At 39.5% G+C, this 17,738-nt stretch overlaps 1 protein-coding gene across 2 annotated transcripts in view; it reads left to right on the forward strand.

The window, feature by feature from the left end:
- The window catches only part of dnajb2 (DnaJ heat shock protein family (Hsp40) member B2), a 54,517-nt gene that overhangs the window by 28,682 nt on the left and 8,097 nt on the right, over positions 1-17,738 (forward strand). For both annotated transcript variants that reach the window (XM_051931077.1, XM_028807206.2), the window contains exons 6-8: positions 2,713-2,802; positions 3,383-3,485; positions 7,804-7,874. In XM_051931077.1, the coding sequence (XP_051787037.1) occupies positions 2,713-2,802; positions 3,383-3,485; positions 7,804-7,874 (264 nt within the window). The remainder of the gene's footprint in view (positions 1-2,712; positions 2,803-3,382; positions 3,486-7,803; positions 7,875-17,738) is intronic.

Genomic DNA, 17,738 nt, shown 5'->3' on the forward strand with positions numbered 1-17,738 from the left:
TCCTAATGTGATGTGGGAGACCTTCTGTGACAAGACCCTGAAGGTTGCTGAGGGTTGTGTTGGTGTTACCAGTGTTCCCAGAAGGAGGTGTTTCATCTTGCAGGGCACCCTAGATATCAAGAAGAGAAGTCGCAGTGCACAGTTTGATGGCAACTCTGGGCTGTACTAGGAACTCAGAAGGACAACTGCGAGGGCTCTGAGGGCAGATAAGATGGCGTTTGTTAGAGGAATCTGTTAGCAAGTGACACACCATCTTTGGTCTAGTGACCCACGTACTGCTTACAGAGGAATCAAAGCCTAATTCGCATCTGAATCTATTCCTCAGACAGTCAAAGTCAGGGTGGCTGATGGAACGGTCCTTACAGATGACACTGCAGTTGTGACCCACTGGGCTGACTACTTTTAGCAGCTGTTTAAAGCTGATCCTCCGTCTAGGATGTTGGATATCTCTGGGTCTACGGTTCTTGAGGCTGATCCTCCAATTAGCTGTGAACCACCCAATCTCACTGAGCTTGCACAGGTGGTGAACTAACTGAGGGTAGGGAAGGCTGCAGGGATTTGTGGTATCCGGGGAGAACTTCTCTAGGCTGGTGGCAAGGCTGTCCTCCTGGCATTGCAAGCAGTCTTTGCCTCCATTTTGGGAGACGGGTGTCATCCCAACTGACTGGTAAACGGTACTTGTTGTTCCTATGTGGAAAGGGAAGGGTAATCACCTGGATTGTGGCAATTACGGGGGGATAACACTGCCCCTTGGTGCCGAGCAAGGTCCTTGCTAGGGTCATCCTCAACAGAATTCATGATCACTTGCTCACCTACCAGTGACTGGAGCAGTCTGGTTTTATGCCTAAGAAGCCTACCGTTGACCATTCTGACACGGAGGGTTCTCATGGAGTGCAAAAATGAATATCAGCAGAGTTTCTTTGCAGCCTTTGTCGATTTTCATAAAGTGTTCGCCCTGTGTGACATCTATGACTTTGTGGCATCCCTTTGAAGTTGCTGGATATCATGGCCGGCATGTTCACTAGTACTGTGAGTGCTGTGCAGAGTGGAGGCAGAACCTCTTGTGTTTTTCCCAGTTGATTCTGGGGTTCATCAGGGGTGTGTTCTTGCTCCTACTCTGTTCAGTGCTTGAATGGACAGGGTGTTGGGCAGGGTCATGGGGTCTAGCAGCTCTGGGGCATCTGTTGGCAAAGAGTTGAGTGTCTGGTCTTGCGAGTGTCCTGGATAAAAACCAAGATCCAGGCCTTTAATGACCTCTTGGGCACAGTCATCAGCAGTGCGTCTGTCTGCGGAGAAAATGTCGACTTTGTCAAGAGGTTTACTTACCTCGACAGTAACATTCATGTCTCTTGGGACTCTTCCTATGAAGTCAGTAGACAGATTGGGAGAGCATGGGGTGACATGAGTTCTCTGGAAAGGGGTGTGTGGGGTATCTTTGCAAACGGATGAAGGTCCAAGTCTTTAGAGTCCTGGTGCTTCCAGTTTTGCTATATGGTTGTGTTACATGGACGCTATCCAGTGACCTGAAATGAAGACTGGACTCCTTCGGTACTGTGTCCCTTCGGAGAATCCTTGGGTACCACTGGTTTGACTTTGTGTCGAATGAGCGGTTGCTCATGGAGTCCTGAATGAGGCACATTATCTGCATTGTGAGGGAGCATCAGTTACGGGACTACAGCCATGTGGCACGATTCCCAGAGGGTGATCTGGCTCGCAGGATCCTCATTGTTGAGGATCTGACTGGCTAGATCAGGCCAAGGGGACAGCCATGTAACACCTGGCTGCAGCAGATAGACGGTTATTTCCTGGAGGGTAGTACTGGACCGTGTGCCTGTTTGGGGGGTTGCCAACCAGGGTCCCAAGCTGTTTCATCATGTGGTGGGTGCGGCAACGCACTGTACCAGTGCATGCTTCCCAACCTTAACCTGAACCTGTTGGAGAGAAATATTGCAGAAAAGGCAAAAGATATTTCAATATTTTAGTAGCAAAAGAATAATCAAGGAAGTGAAGAGTATTAGAAATGGTAAAGGTGAGCTAGAATATGCTGACAGTGAAATGGCAAATGCTTTGAACTTGCATTTTATTGAAGTTTATGTATGTGAAGAAGTCAATAACCCCACAAAAATAAAAGAGACTACTAAGGATGCATTGAGTGATTTGGAAATTGTGGAGGAAAAAGTACTGCTTAGATTAAATAGGGTGAAATCTACCAAATCACCTGGACTAGAGAACATTTAAGAAGTGCTTTAAGAAGTTATTAATTACACATATAAGCCCCTGGCACATAATTTTCAAACATTTTTGTACACTGGGCAGATTTCTAAAGACTGGAGGGTAGCAAATATTATCCTGTTGTATAAAATGGGTGATTTGACTGATCCAAGTAACTATAGGCCAGTAGGCTTAATATTCATCGCCAGTAAATTAATGGAAGAAATTAAGGAAAAATTGGAAATCACATTTCTAGAACAGTAGTATTAGGAAATACCAACATGGGTTCATACTGTATGTTGTACAATAACAAAACAATTAACAGTATATCAAGTTTTAGACTAAGACGGTGATTAATCTGTCTTGCTCTTGCTATCAATTCTTTAAAGAAGAATTTTGTTCTACCATTTATTAGTGTCTCTTCTGGCAGGACAAATACATGCCATCCGTTTTTAGGAAGCTTGGGACAAACCCCTCACTTATCTATCTGTTCTTTTCTAGATGATTTTGGCCCATTTTCTGAGATGAGCAGAGGAACCTCTCGTGTTCAGCCTGGTTTTAGCAGTTTTTTCTCCTTTCCGATGGGATCAGGTACTATTTGAACCAAAGAATCCTTTAATGCTAAGCTTGCAGTAGTTGTAACACTCTTCATAGAAAGACACATAGTATTTTCATTGATTTTTTTTTTTTAATATCAAGGAGATATCCAAAACCGGGTAATGATAATTAGCACCAGCCAGACATGTACTGCCTCTCATGAAATGAGAATGTATTTCTTTTGAGTACAAAGCAATGATAGAAAAGAGTTGCTTTACAACCCTTTTTTTTTCTGTGTTCTTGTTTTAATAATAGAGATCTATGACAGTTGCAGCATAGTACAAAGTCTGATCTATTCAACACAGCTTGATGACTTTTTCTGTCATTTACTTAGTTCTTCTGGATCTGATTAAGGATAGGGTTTATGTTGTTTAATTGAATCGTGGGAGATATTTAAGGGTTCCATAATCTTTTTAGTTTTGTCTCAGATATACATGTATATTTTTATTTCAATGACTGCTTGCTGCAGGTTATTAGTTAAGTATTGATTAGCCAATGCTCTTAGAAATCCTGTTGTTAATCAGCACTTCCTCATTTGTACTTATACTTTTTATGTTTATTTTTTATTTAATAGATTTTTCTTCATTTTCATCCACATTGGGTGGCTCTGGTGGGGGTTTCCGGTCTGTATCAACGTCCACTAGAATAATCAATGGGAAAAAAACTACAGAAAGAAGGTAAGCCAAAACCATCCTCAAACTAGGGCTTCTTCAGTACATCTACTTCAATTATGTTTTCGGTAACTCTTGAAAAAAACAAAAATGACACTGGGCTCAAAAAAGTTTTTTTTTTTCAAGCTTTTGTGACAAGTGAATTTCCTCCATTTCTGTTTAAACTTTGCCCTAAAATGGGCTTTTTTACATTAAATGGCTGGTCTTTTAAAGTGAAATATCAAATGTATTTAAGTTAAATCTACTAAGGAGAATATTTGTAAAACTGATGAATGGTCAAAAAGTAATGCAGTCCAGTCAATTCATTTGATGGATTGTAGACATGCACAGTGAAGAACGTGATCATTCTGGTACACACATCTCACTGGAATAACAAAACAGTCGTGACAGATAGTGCTCAAGAAGTTTGTGGGAACTCAACTCCATAAAGTAGGCGTGGGTACTGCCAACACCCCATGATACTTGGGTATTATTATGATTACGCTTATCTTTTAAAATATTAAGTGTTGCAGTTCAGTTCTAAAATAAATTGCAATATATTATTCCTTTTTATTTGACAGAAATTAAAGTTGAAATCATACACTTAATGGCAAAAGGGTGACTTTTTAAAATTATAAACATTAACTTTAAATGTCTCTGCAGTTTCCACACTAAGATTGGAAGTACTCTATTATGGTGCATAACACACCCATTGTTACAGTGCCCTCCATAATGAAAAAGAAAACACTGAAGCAAGAAGCTCCAATGGAAGTCCCAAACATTATGGTGCACTGAAATGGCAGGGGGACTCCTGTGTAAAATGTGTTGTAAGTGCTACATGGTGAGACCAAAATACTCTTAATTGAAAGTCTGCAATGTGCACTTTAATCATGTCTGAATTGTACGATTAGTTATTTTAAACTGTAGAGCACAGGGCTACATCATGAAAAATGTGTCCTTGTCACAAACATCATGCAGGGCACTGTTGTCTAAATTTAACCCATGTGAGATGAACTCTTATTTTTGTAGTAAGACAACCAATGAAGAATTGAAATTGCATTGCTTCATTACATGAATGCTGTGGAATCTGAATCATTCGCAAGAGTTTCCCAACTGACTTCAGATGAGGTTTCTTGCTCACTGTGCTGTCTTTTGGTTTACATCAGCTTGTAAATTCTGAATGCAGAATAAATCATCCTCTGCTGTTAGAGACACAGCCCTGGTCTGGATTAATTGCCAGAGCACTTGACTGCAGTATGACAGTTCTTGCAAAAACTACGTGTTTCATGTCAAACTCTTCTTTTGTTGTAACACTGTGAAACCCAAAGTGAAACGAAGCCAGACACTTGATTTAAATATGAGCAGAATTTGGTAGAGGAAATTCTTCAGCAGCTGTAATTTTTACAATATTCCCTCTGTTGGGATTTTGAAGCAATCTTTTACGCAAGTACAGTACATGCAAACAGTAGCAATGATGCAAAGCTTTTTGGCATAGTGCAAAGACAGAAAAAAATTCAAAAAATATCTCAGTGATTTTCCTCAGTGTATTAGTGATATATCATGATGAAAAATGTTGCAATAATCTATTGTATTGATTTTCTCTATCACCTTTGCTACATACCTCAATGCATCATGCTAGCAGCATTACTGCTGAGTGTACAAAAATGTTAAAACGATTAAATTGACAGATGATGTTTTCTGAGGTGGGCTGGCGCCCTGCCCAGGGTTTGATTCCTGCCTTGCGCCCTGTGTTGGCTGGGATTGGCTCCAGCAGACCCCCATGACCCTGTAGTTAGGATATAGCGGGTTGGATAATGGATGGATGGATGATGTTTTAGATGCCATTTCATGCTGTATCTGCCTGAAGTATCTGTTTCACGAAGGGTTGTCAGTCACTGCTCTACAGTTTCAACCTCATTTTAAAGTTGGCGTGGAGTCAGCACAGGAACACTCACATTTACAAAAAAAGGTACACAACTCCAGGTTCCAATTAGGCTCACCCAAAGGTCAAGTTCAGTGGTGGAACAAAGATAACCTTTAATATCATGGTGTCTCTAATTTCGTTAAGTATAGTTTCCAATTATTAACACAGTATCACTATTTTAAGTGTAAAAAAATTGACAACAATATACTTTAATGTTCAAGTCTAAATCCTCAGGAATGCACAGAGTGTAGTGTAGTAAAAGCTCCAAATCCTGACAGCCCACTAAACTACTAGAACCTAACGTTGGCGTGATTCACACTGTGTTACAGAGTTTGGCCGTAATTAGTTACTGATCTGTCGACCGAAGGGGTTGCTAGTGCCCAACAACTCTTGGTGTACAGGGTTGTGCTGGTACTGCTTGTGGATGCAAGCTTGAAAAACGTGTTTTCTTTTTTATTTTTACTTCGGTGTCTTGGTCCAAATTTAGCAGCTGTAGGTTACCAGTCTGAAATGTACAGGGAGAAAAACCTGCAGTACATGTGAATAGCACATTCAGATTAACCACAGATGTATAATGGGGCATATTGATAATAGAGCATTATAGGTGGAAGCGTATTTATTTATTTATTTTTTATTTTATTAAAATCAAATAACATACAAATAACTCAAGTTTTACAAAAATAGGTTTGAAACGAATCAACCCGCACCCCTGAGAAAGAGAGCTAGGCCAGCAGAGTAATACTTTAAGCTAGTAAAAATAAGTAAATAGATAAATTAATAAATGAATACAGATAAATGGAGTAAAAGAGGGGAGAGGACCTACTTCCTCAATTTAAATGCTTATTCTAAAATGTTATTGATTAGGTCCTGCCAGGTTTTGAAAATGTTTTGTGGTGGAGGCGTATTTTAGATGGGAAACACAACATAATGCAGTATGGTACACCGGTTAGTGCTGCTACTTAACAGCTCCAGGAGACTGCTTAGGGTCACTCTTACCGTGACTGCATAGCTTGTTCAATCTTTTACTCCCGTTTTCCTTCTGCATCTTAAAACTATGCGTTGGAAGTTTAATTGGTGACTCAAAATTGGCCTGGCAAGAGTGAGCCTGACCTGTGGTGTACTAAATATTTACACTGGAGTGGATTAACTTTGTCAGGACTTGTCGTGTGACAATTCTGTTTTAGTTAGTTTATTTTTGCTTTTGCTTGTTAGAAAATAAATTTTATCTTTTATTTTTACTTACTTTTTTATCAACATTTTGTATCCAAAGACACTCTACATAAGTGTATTTTTAAACATGCAACAATTGATGACAGTTCAAATGCCATCTTATTCAAGACTGAAGGATGGCAGTCTGTAGTTTAAAAAGTGGAAAGACTCCCAACCAAAAGTAATCAAAAATGAAGTTATCACATCAACAAGTAAACGCTCTTTATTATGATTTCTAGTTTGCGCCTTTCCCAAAGGTCGGCTGCGTGTCTCAGTTTCTGTTTAGTGTGTTCTAATCTCTGCCTCCCAGCTTCAGTGACTCATTCTTTTCATGGAAAAAGACCCTTGGTGCTCACACATTCATATAATCTGTTGGGGTTTGTTCTATTTCAAATTACTTAAACTATACTTATAATGGTCTGTTTCTGTAAATCGCTTAGAGTGAAGATGCCCTCTAAATAATAATAATAAAAATTAACATTCTGCGTAGACTGATAGTGCATTAAAGTTAGCATGGGTAAAGTGGGTATGGAAGAGACCGCTGGAGAAACAGCAAAGATATAGCCAATATAAAATAAAAGTGGCAGAACAGGAGTTTTCAGACACTTTGTGAAGAGTAATGGAGCCCCACAGGCCGACCTCTGGGAGAGTGTAACATGCAGTGCAGGGGCCACAACGCTAAGAGCTTCCTACAGAAACCGGGCTAAAGTTTCAATAAAAAGAAACTCTTGTGCCTTTGGCTAAGTGAAGTTTCAGCAGGTAGCTTTGGTCAGTCCATGACAGAAGTGATGGTAACCACTCAGAGCTTACATTACATGTTTGTGCAATGTCAGGAGTTCTGCTCACTAAAGGTAAAAATGGCGCCACAAAGTGGGATTTACTTGACAATATCCATATATAAATTTAAACTTCCATTAAAAGGAAGTTCATGATTTCCCATCTTTTAAGTGCAGTCCGGCCACTTAATAATACGCAGTACACCATTAGGCATTCTGCGCATTTCTAAGTTTGCCATCTCCCCAAGATGTCAGATCTCACAAAAAAGTCACTTTTTCTTTGAATAATTGAGAAAAATGTATACTCATACTTTGAAAGTTTTAAGTTTAATAATCGCCCCTGAAGAGCCAAAGCTCTCTTTTGTTGTAAATGTTCATTTCTTTTGGAATATTTTTTTCTATTTTGTTAATTGTGTTTTGCTTCCCATTTTTCTAGGATAGTTGAAAATGGTCAAGAGAGAATGGAGATTGAAGAGGATGGGCTGCTGAAGTGTATTAAGATAAATGGTAAGCTGGAGTGTTTTGGTTGCACAACATGCGTAGTCAGTCCTGGACGTGGAGTTTGTCAGTGACACTCTTTGTTAATAGAAGGTGTCTTTTAATCTGATTTCCTGCTCAGACTGACTTTGTTTAATATCAGATTTTAATAACATTTGTGATTTTACATCTCTTTGTAATTCAGAAAGATGCTTATTGTTGACCTAGCTCTCAGTATGCAGGAGTCTGTTCGTTTTTTTAATCATTGACTTCATTTTAACTCAGGTGCTTATTAAGAATGTTTAAACCATTTATGGTTTATTTATAACCTGCCAATAATTGATAATGCAGCGCACATTAAAGTTAAGTAAAATGTTTGTCTTTATGTACTATCTTCAAAAACGTGAGGGGACTGAGTAACTTAAATTTTCTCCAGTTCACACAACAGTCTCATTTTTCATCCCCACAACGGTAAAATATACAATTATGTGAATTTATGAAACAAAAAGAGATGGCAGGTGGCCTAAGCCACAAAAATTGGTTTTCAGTTAAAAATTAACTGGATTGATAACCAGTAGCCAGTACAATCCACTGCCTCCGCAGACCAGAATTTATCTTGACTTTAGATGATTTAGAAAAACATACTTAAATGAGAAATTAATGAAAAGTCTCTATTTTACATTACTGTATATTAGATAGATAGATAGATAGATAGATAGATAGATAGATAGATAGATAGATAGATAGATAGATAGATAGATAGATAGATAGATAGATAGATACTTTATTAATCCCAATGGGAAATTCATTAAGCAGTGGCAGTAATGTATGGGCAATGGTTATTTCTAGGGGCTGAGTGACGACAAAGCAGTGGAATTATGAATTAACATGCAAAAAGCATAATCAATAAGCAAAGGAGATAACATTAAAACTGTGAATAACCATGAAGATGTAACATTAGACTCTGATACACTCAGTGTCACTGATGTTGACCAGCAAAGTGCTCCCCTGGAGAAACCTTCATGGCTGTCCTAATGGCTCAACACCCTAACTGACATTAAGAAAGCAAATCTGCCAAATTCGTGGTCATCTGCTTCCTCCTCCCATTACTTTCTATTAGAACTTCCCCAACCCACCCCATGATCTCTATATTTTAATATTAAAAATATTATATTTATTTCTGTAATGTATTACATCCCTTGAAAACAGTATTTGGAGTTTTAGATTAGATTATTATTGAAATATTTTGGCTATTTATTCACAATTCTGTTTCTGCCTTTCACCTTAAAATGCTAAAAGCTTTTAACACCAACAGTGAAAGCTAAAAGGGTGTCAGTATGTTTCTGTGAGTCTCAAGCTGGTTGTGTCTGGCTAGTATTTGTGCAATGTATGCCTGAAATGAAATGCAATTACTGCTTGTTACTAATCAGTTGTAAAACCAAACAAAATTGACAATTCACTAAGCAATGTACTGTGTAGATTTGTATAGTGATTAAAGTGTGAAATTATTTAATCTGACTATTTATCAAATACTTATTAAACAATACATTATTTATTTATTAATTCAACTTTCTGTTATTTTAATAAAATATTACAGAGAAGTCTCTGAAAGCTGAAAATGTACTGCAGTGCAGTATGGAGGTGTGATGTGGAGCAACACTTAAGTCTTCACAGAGATGCCTTTTGGAAATAGCAAATACTCATGGAAGTTCATTCATTCATTGTCTGAAACTGCTTACTTTATAACAAGAGGTCAGAAATGAGTACCAAGCCATATTCTTTGGCAGCATTAAGACTTTACAGACTTTTTGAACAAAATTAATTGAAAATGTAGATTTGGTCCTGACCAAAAGAACAGCTAATAAGCATACTGAACCACAATTCAACCTGTGTTTCTAATTCTTGCTACCCATTCTACTTTGTAGGCTAATAAATTGTCTTTTAGACTCTTAATGTTACTGATATAATAAAATGCTTTGTCACTTATCACTTATCATAGTAATAAGAATTCTAAAATGAGACGTGTTAGCCCTCATTTTACAGATAATTAGTTGTGGTCTAACTGTGTATGTATGACCAGACTTGGTGACTCAGTTCTGCACAAAATACCCATCAGTCCTGGAATGAACTCCAGTATAATAATAATGTGCTGACAAATGTTAGCAGTGCAATTGATTCGCCTCAAAGAACCTGTCCCTAATCTGTGCTGATAAATGAACCGCAAGAATGAATATACCGTGCCTATATATGGAAGGTTTCACATATCACTGTTACACAACATTAAATTTGGCTTTTTTTAACACTGACCAAGAGAAAAAGACTCTTTAAAGTCAATGTGAAAAAGATCTCTGCAAAGTTATCTAAATTAATTTCAAATATAAAACATAAAATAATTGATTGCATAAGTATTATGACACCCCTAAATCATCACTGGTGCGGCTAGCTGGTTTTAGAAGTCACATGATTAGCTCAATGGAGATCACCTGCCTGAGGTTAAAGTATAAATAATCTGGATGTTTAACTTGTGGTCGGCCAGTATCATGGCCTAACCTACATAATGATGACAGATGGACAAGCAAGTCTGTGAAACGATTTTTGAAAAGGACGTCAGGAGATGGGCAAATGAATATCCCAGTCACTGAATGTCCCTTGGAGTCCAGTTAAACCAATCATTATGACATGGAAAGAGTATGCCGCAGCTGTAAATCTGCTTACAGCAGGCCTTCCACAAAACCTGAGTGATCATTCAAGACAGCTAGTGAGGGAGGCCACCAAGACACCTGTAAGAACTCTGAAGGAGTTACAAGCTATAGTAAGTGAGACTGGAGAGACTGTGCATACAACAATTGTTGCCTGGATGCTTTACTGGTTGCAGCTTTATAGCAGAGTGGCAGAGAGAAAGCCACTGTTAAAAACACACATCGAGTTTGCTACATGGGATACTCCAAAGTCAGCTGAGAGAAGGCTCTGTGCTGTGATGAGACCACAATTGAGCTTTTTGGCAATTAAAGTAAGCCAAACACTGCACATTATCAAAAACACGCCACCCCTATCGTAAAGCATGGTGGAGGCAGCATCATGCTGTGGGACGCTTTTCTGCAGCAGGCCCTGGAAGGGTAGAGAGGGTAAAATGAATGCAACAAAATACAAGGTAATCCTTCAGGAAAACCAAATGCAGTCTGCAAGAAACATGGACCTTGGGAGGTTTGTTTTCCACCAAGACAACAACCCTAAGCATAAAGCCAAACCTGCACAGGACTGGCTTTACAACAGCAATGTTAGTGACCTGGAGTGGCTAAGTCAGAGTCCAACTGAAAATTTGTGGCTGGAATTGAAAGACGCTGTTCACTCACGATCACCATGTTACCTCACAGAGTTTGAGCAGTGTTTGGAAAAAAGAAGAGCAGAAACAAATGGCAGTGTCCAGATGTGCAAGGTTGATACAGAATAACCTGTACACTCACATTCAAGGCTGTTCTTGTTGCAAAATGTGCATTTACTAAATTCTGACTTGAAGGGGGTGAATACTTACACAATTCATTATTTTAAATGGTGTATTTGTAATTATTATTAATTTAGATCACTTTGCAGAGATCTGTTTTCACTTTGATATTAAAGAGTCTATTTCTGTAAATTAACATTAAAAATGTCTCATTAAATCCACTGTAATTTGAATTACATAATAATAAAATATAAAAACATTTTATAGGCACTGTATTGCTAATTTGTGGTGCCAGACACATTCTGCTGGCTATTGTTGTCCATGATTATTGGGCAGTATTACCATTTGAGATTAAACTGACATACATACATCTTTTTACTTCTATATCTTTAGTTCTTACTTTGTGATTTAGTGAGCAGTGAATCAGGGGAGGGGCGGGAGTGGGTAGCACTGCTGCCTCTCAGTATGGAGATCCGGGTTCGCTTCCTGGGTCCTCCCTGCATGGAGTTTGCATGTTCTCCCCGTGTCTGTGTGGGTTTCCTCCGGGTGCTCCGGTTTCCTCCCACAGTCCAAAGACATGCAGATTAGGTGCATTGGCAATTCTAAATTGTCCCTAGTGTGTGCGCACCCTGCAGTGGGCTGGCGCCCTGCCCGGGGTTTGTTTCCTGCCTTGCGCCCTGTTTTGGCTGGGATTGGCTCCAGCAGGCCCCTGTAGTTAGGATATAGCAGGTTGGATAATGGATGGATGAATCAGGAGAAAAGGATCTTCAGTTCAAAAACTCAATCCCATATGAATCGTGTTACCTGTTTATGATTTGTACAGATTTTTGTGGAGATACCTGTTGGAACAAAATTTTAACAAAAGCAGGTTAAACTGTAAAGTGGTAGATTTGTGGTCCGAGAGTGATGTAGATAGGAAGGAAACATTGCAGACAGCAGTGGAGAGAGACTTAAGAGACACAAATATCATCTAGTTCAGACTGAGATTGAGAAACAGGAATATTCTTTGGGTGTGGGATTTATCAATCTGAAACAATCTTTCAAATTTAAGTCAGAAGTAAATTTGCAGAGAGAATGATTTGAGTGGGGAGTGTGTCAATATGCAATGATCCTAAACAGTTACCATCACATGGATTTCATTGTTTCATTGTCAGGTTAACTTTGTGAACAGAGTTTAACCACAACAAACAAACTGAAAGAAAGTGGCTACAAAATGTTGCTTGTCATCACAGGAGAAATTGCCCTAAAAAGCCCAGAAAGCATGTTCTGAAATTTTTTTTATTAATTCAGGAATCTTTGTCATAAAATGGTAATTTTAAATTTGTTTCAAAGTATACAATTCAAAGAAGTTCGGAAATGTACTGCATGTTGTCATAGTCCAACTCCAGTTATCTCAGGGACCACTTGAATCAGCAATGTCCATGTTCTTTTTAATCACTCTTAAACAGATCCTAGAAAATGTCAGTGCATGACCACAGTGCTTGCATTCATTCTGATATATTTGTTTAAAAAACAGACTTTTCAATAAAGCTCATGCACATTAATATTAGCTAGCAGGCATTATTTTGATGAGATACAGCAAGGGACTGGTACTGGATCTGTCACAGGTCATGCTGGTATCTTTCTTTCAATGTCTAACTTGCTGCAGCACAAAGGGCCAACATGCAACCTGCAGAATAAAGAGGACGGGCCTATCAGAACAGATTTCACTGGTGTGTGAGCTGCCACCTCAGCATCTCTAAAGAAGTCGGTCTTGAGTTGTGATTAAAATGCTGAGGCAGAGGGTCTCCCTTATATTGGTAGATAAATCAGTGTACAGTGATCCCCCGCCTATCGCAAAAGTTATGTTCCAGACCCATCAACAATAAGTGAAAATCCGCAATATAGAAAGACCATATAAATAAACATTTTTTAATAGTTTAAGCCTTAAAATAACCCCCCCCACACACACACTTTAAACACATGTAAACTTGTAATGGCGAGCAACATACATGTAACGCTTTCCTTCCCGAAGCATATCCAGGAGTTTTACCTTCTCCTGAATGGTCAAGGTCTTTCCTCTGCTGCTTAGGCTCATTGCTACCAAAAGGCTTAGAAGATGCAGGACCCTTGGGAGCCATCGTAGGGCTTAAAACAAAACAAAAAGTTAACAAAAAGCTTGCTCACAGCAGTCGGACCACAAGCAAGGTACAGTACACGATACGCAGAGAACTGAGACCCACGCTCACTGTTCTTGTGAGATTACACCACGTTAACAGCAGCCAATCAGAGCCCAAGAGAATGAAAATACCGCTCTGATTGGTTGAGTCTCCTCTTTCAGCCAGTAACGGGCCTTGTAAGAAATCATCTGGGTACTATAACGCGAAACTCTTTGTCTACCGTAGTGTACAATATACTTATAAAATTAGATATGTTCCACAGAAAAATCTGCGATATAGCGGGGGCACGATAGCTGAACTGCAATATAGTGGGGGATCACTGTAGATTCTTGGGGCTGTATTACGGAGGAGTGAGGAACTTGGGTAAGGTATTCATGACTTTCATTTATTTTAAAACCTGACCGGAGTTTCTGGGTTTTACTTGATAGTTTTAGCACTTTCTTTTCCCCGCTGTTTTAAATGAATAGAACCTTGGACCAGAGAGAGGGAGAGGTTACGAGCACATGCTGATACAGCATGAGAGCAAAACTATTCAGCAATAAATTTTGAATATGTGCCAACCAATTTTTGTATATTGTACATATTAAGAAAATAACAGTGTTTGCAATATTTATAACTCGGAGAAAGCAGGTTAGAAACAATATGGCTTATAATTAATGCACATTTGACACTTATCTCGTAATATAGAATACTTACCGTATATACTCGAATATAAGCCGAGTTTTTCAGCACCCAAAATGTGCTGAAAAATGTCACCCTCGGCTTATATTCGAGTCAGGTCCCACTGCCCCCGCCAACCTGACAGAAAGCTGGAGTGTACAGTACATTGGAACCTCGGTTCACGAACGTCTCTGAACACGTACAAATCGGGTTACGACCAAAACATTCGCCAAATTTTGCATCTGTTCACGACCACACACTCGGTATACAAACAAGCCAGTTTCCCTTTCGGTTTGTGCGCGCCGATGATTTCCACACGTGTTCAGTCTCTCCCTGTGCATTCCCTGTGCAGCGAGAGAGAGAGAGAGACACACACGCACGTGAGTGAGAGAGATACCATATTGTTTTTGTTGACCATCTTCTCCACTTACAGAGCTAGTTTACTGTTTTTCTTTGAAATAAATACTCAAAAACATGTAACCTACTGATGCATCAATGTATGGTAATTTTATTGGTATTTATTTTGAATATTGAAACTTACCAGTAGCTGCTGCATTTCCCACCCTAGGCTTATACTCGAGTCAATAAGTTTTTCCAGTTTTTGTAGGTGAAATTAGGTACCTCAGCTTATATTCGGGTCGGCTTATACTGGAGTATATATGGTACCCATGTGCCACCGCCAAATTACCCCACTACTACCTAGAATTTCTCGACCTGCTTCATAGTCTGAGTGCTACAAATAATCTCTGCTTTTTACATTAATTTTCACTCAGTTTCCATCATACCTGTAACCTTTTTGGAGTATCAAGATCCATGTAAATCCTGGCAGGAAGAAGTGTGTGATTTTAGAAATCTGGACTTGTACCTACAACACAATTTAACAGAATAAGTATGGTCAGCGGTTAAACTGGAAGATTCATGGTCAGAATGTGAAAAGTTCAAACTTGTCCAGTTTTAGTTTGAAGAATGCAAGATCCCCTGTCCACACTGGAAGCTGAGCCTACCACCTTCACTTCAGAACAAGTAATTCACCCCAAGCTAAGCATGTTTGGGCCTGGCCAGTATTTGGATGGGAGACCATTTAAGAAAGGTTCCGTTGATGCAGGAAAACATGCTGGTGAACCAATCTGGGGACTCTTGCCTTGTGGTGTATGTGTGAACCCTGTACCCCAGAGCAGTTACAGAACACTGCTATAAAATTGGCGAAGTCCTTCGGATGAGACTTGAAGCCAAGGTCCTGACAATCTGTGGTCATAAAACATCCCTGGACCTCTTTTGAAAAAAGTAAGGTGTTTCTCTGTTCCAAGACCGCCGCTTTCACCAGGAAAGTAAACTGAGTCAGGGTCAGGTACCATTTCAATGTAATAGGAACCAAAGCATAGAGAGAAGTGTGCGCATTGCAACAGGTACACATGTTGTAAATGTAGGAATGACGGTCCTTGGGTGTGTGTGAACTGTTAACATTTGAATTTGATGATTGCATATAGCACTGAACTGACCTCTCTGTACTATTCTTCCCTCCACATGGCCTGGAGTACAAAAGAAACAGCACCATACAGCAACATGGAGATTGCAACATCATTTGGGGGGGGAGGTTGGGGTGCCACAGTGTTTTCCGAAATGTACTATACAGGTCATAAAATGAGTTATTCCAAATATCATATATACCTATGTCTATGTTTTTTTGTAAGTGCAGCTTTGAAATCATGGACCATAAGGCGCATACTAATTCAGCGTGAGCAGGAGAATCAGTAAAACTGAATAAAAAAAAATTCAAGTGACGGTGAGATACGAAAAAGGCAGATTCACCAGCGTTTTATCCCTCCAGATCAGAGAATGTCCAGTTCCATTGTCTCAAAACACCACTCACATCTACAGTTATTCCCAGTTTCAGATAAAAAGTAACCACGTCAGATCTGGGGATGGGGGGGACACTGGTGTTGTACTGTGATTGTTACTGAGAGGGTAAAAGTGAGAAGAAAAAAAACGCTAATTTTGACAAATACTATAAATTTACACCGGCTGTTACAGACACAAATCAAATGTATGTTTTTATTGTATAATATTAACAATAAGAATAGCTCACTACTCTAAATGGTAAATTTGCCTAGAAGATGGTTTCGAACTCATTACCTTCGGATTATAAGTCGGCAGTTCTAACCACAGCATCACAGAAGCTGTTGTATCGTAATTGTACCTTTTGTGCACACATTATACAGTTCATGTCTACATTTTGTTATTTATTACTAAAACATGAAAAACACTTCTGTTTTAACTAACTGTTTACATAGATTGTTGTAGACACAAAACACACATCAAATTATTTCCCCTTAAAATTCTGGGTAGCTCACTCCTAGACAATCAATCAAGGCAGGAACTGTGAGAACTTCTTGCCCGTTCTGAGGCATTGGGGGGATGGTATAGCAGGCTGCTTGCTGCTTGGGCTTATCGACACATTTAGAAGACAAAAGAGGCTGACTGAGAGGTGCAAAGGGATTTAAGGTGGGCCGGTTTTCCGAGTTATTTCGTAGGCTTTGGTAATTCTAGTGTTAATGGGAGGGTACTATGTGGCCTCAGTCATGCACTTTGTCATGGCTTTCATTTGCATGTGCCACTGGCCATTGGTCAATCCTCAGATGACTATGGTAGTTAAGCAGGCACTGAGCCATTCCATGTTTGTCATGAGCTATCGATGAAAGGTTGGACTATTTTTATAACACAGAGGAACTAAATAAAAAAATGGAAGAGCAGGCTCTTTTTTCTTTAATTTTAGGTAGTGACATTCTTCATATCTGTCACGTGACAGTCTGGAGGAGGATGATGATGATGTGAGAATGCAGTAGCTCAGTTCCAGGTCAATGTAAATCTTTTCATATCACCCATCAAGATTTCACCATGTGGTTCAACAGGAAAATTTGATGGTAAGAACAGTGCCATCTTGTTTTCGCAGAGTAGCATTACCAGAGCTTGATCCAATATGGTAAAGGCACACTTAGTGACAGATTGTTATGGGAAGAAATTTAACAGTGTGCTCTTAACACTAGAAACACCATGGCCAACTACAGTAGGCATTGTGTTCCTAAATTTGGAATTATTTCATCCGCCTGCATGTCATGCTCCTGCTCTTCCTTGATACAGTGGAACCTCGAGATACGATCACCTCTGTATACGAGAAATTCAAAATACAAGGAAAGTATGAGCGAAAAATTCAGATCTAAATACGAGCATTGGCTCACGTAACGAGCCGCGAGCCAGGCTGTGGGTATAGCTCGCGGTTTAGCGAGGGGGCGTGGTAGCTGTAGCGAGCCGCAGGGCGATCTGCGGTGTCTGCGTTTCTCACCTAAGTGCACAGGTGGGAAACTGCCCACATCCATGATTTGTCCTGTGGCTGATGGGCTGGGCAGGGTTGCCACCCGTCCTTTAAAATACGTAATCGTCCAGTATTTGAGAATGAAATTGCGCGTCCCGTTTTGAATCAATACGTATGCGTCCCTTATTTTTTTGTATTAAAAGTGGTAACCCTAGCAGCTGCCATGTCTTCCCCGCATATATAGAGAAGCACGAGCCGGTTAAGGGGGAGAAGAAGTAAAAGAAAAGAGAGGAGAGAGAACGGAGATTGCAGGAGGAGGCAGG

The sequence above is a fragment of the Erpetoichthys calabaricus genome, chromosome 8, assembly GCF_900747795.2.
Source record: "Erpetoichthys calabaricus chromosome 8, fErpCal1.3, whole genome shotgun sequence".
Classification (NCBI taxonomy): domain Eukaryota; kingdom Metazoa; phylum Chordata; class Cladistia; order Polypteriformes; family Polypteridae; genus Erpetoichthys; species Erpetoichthys calabaricus.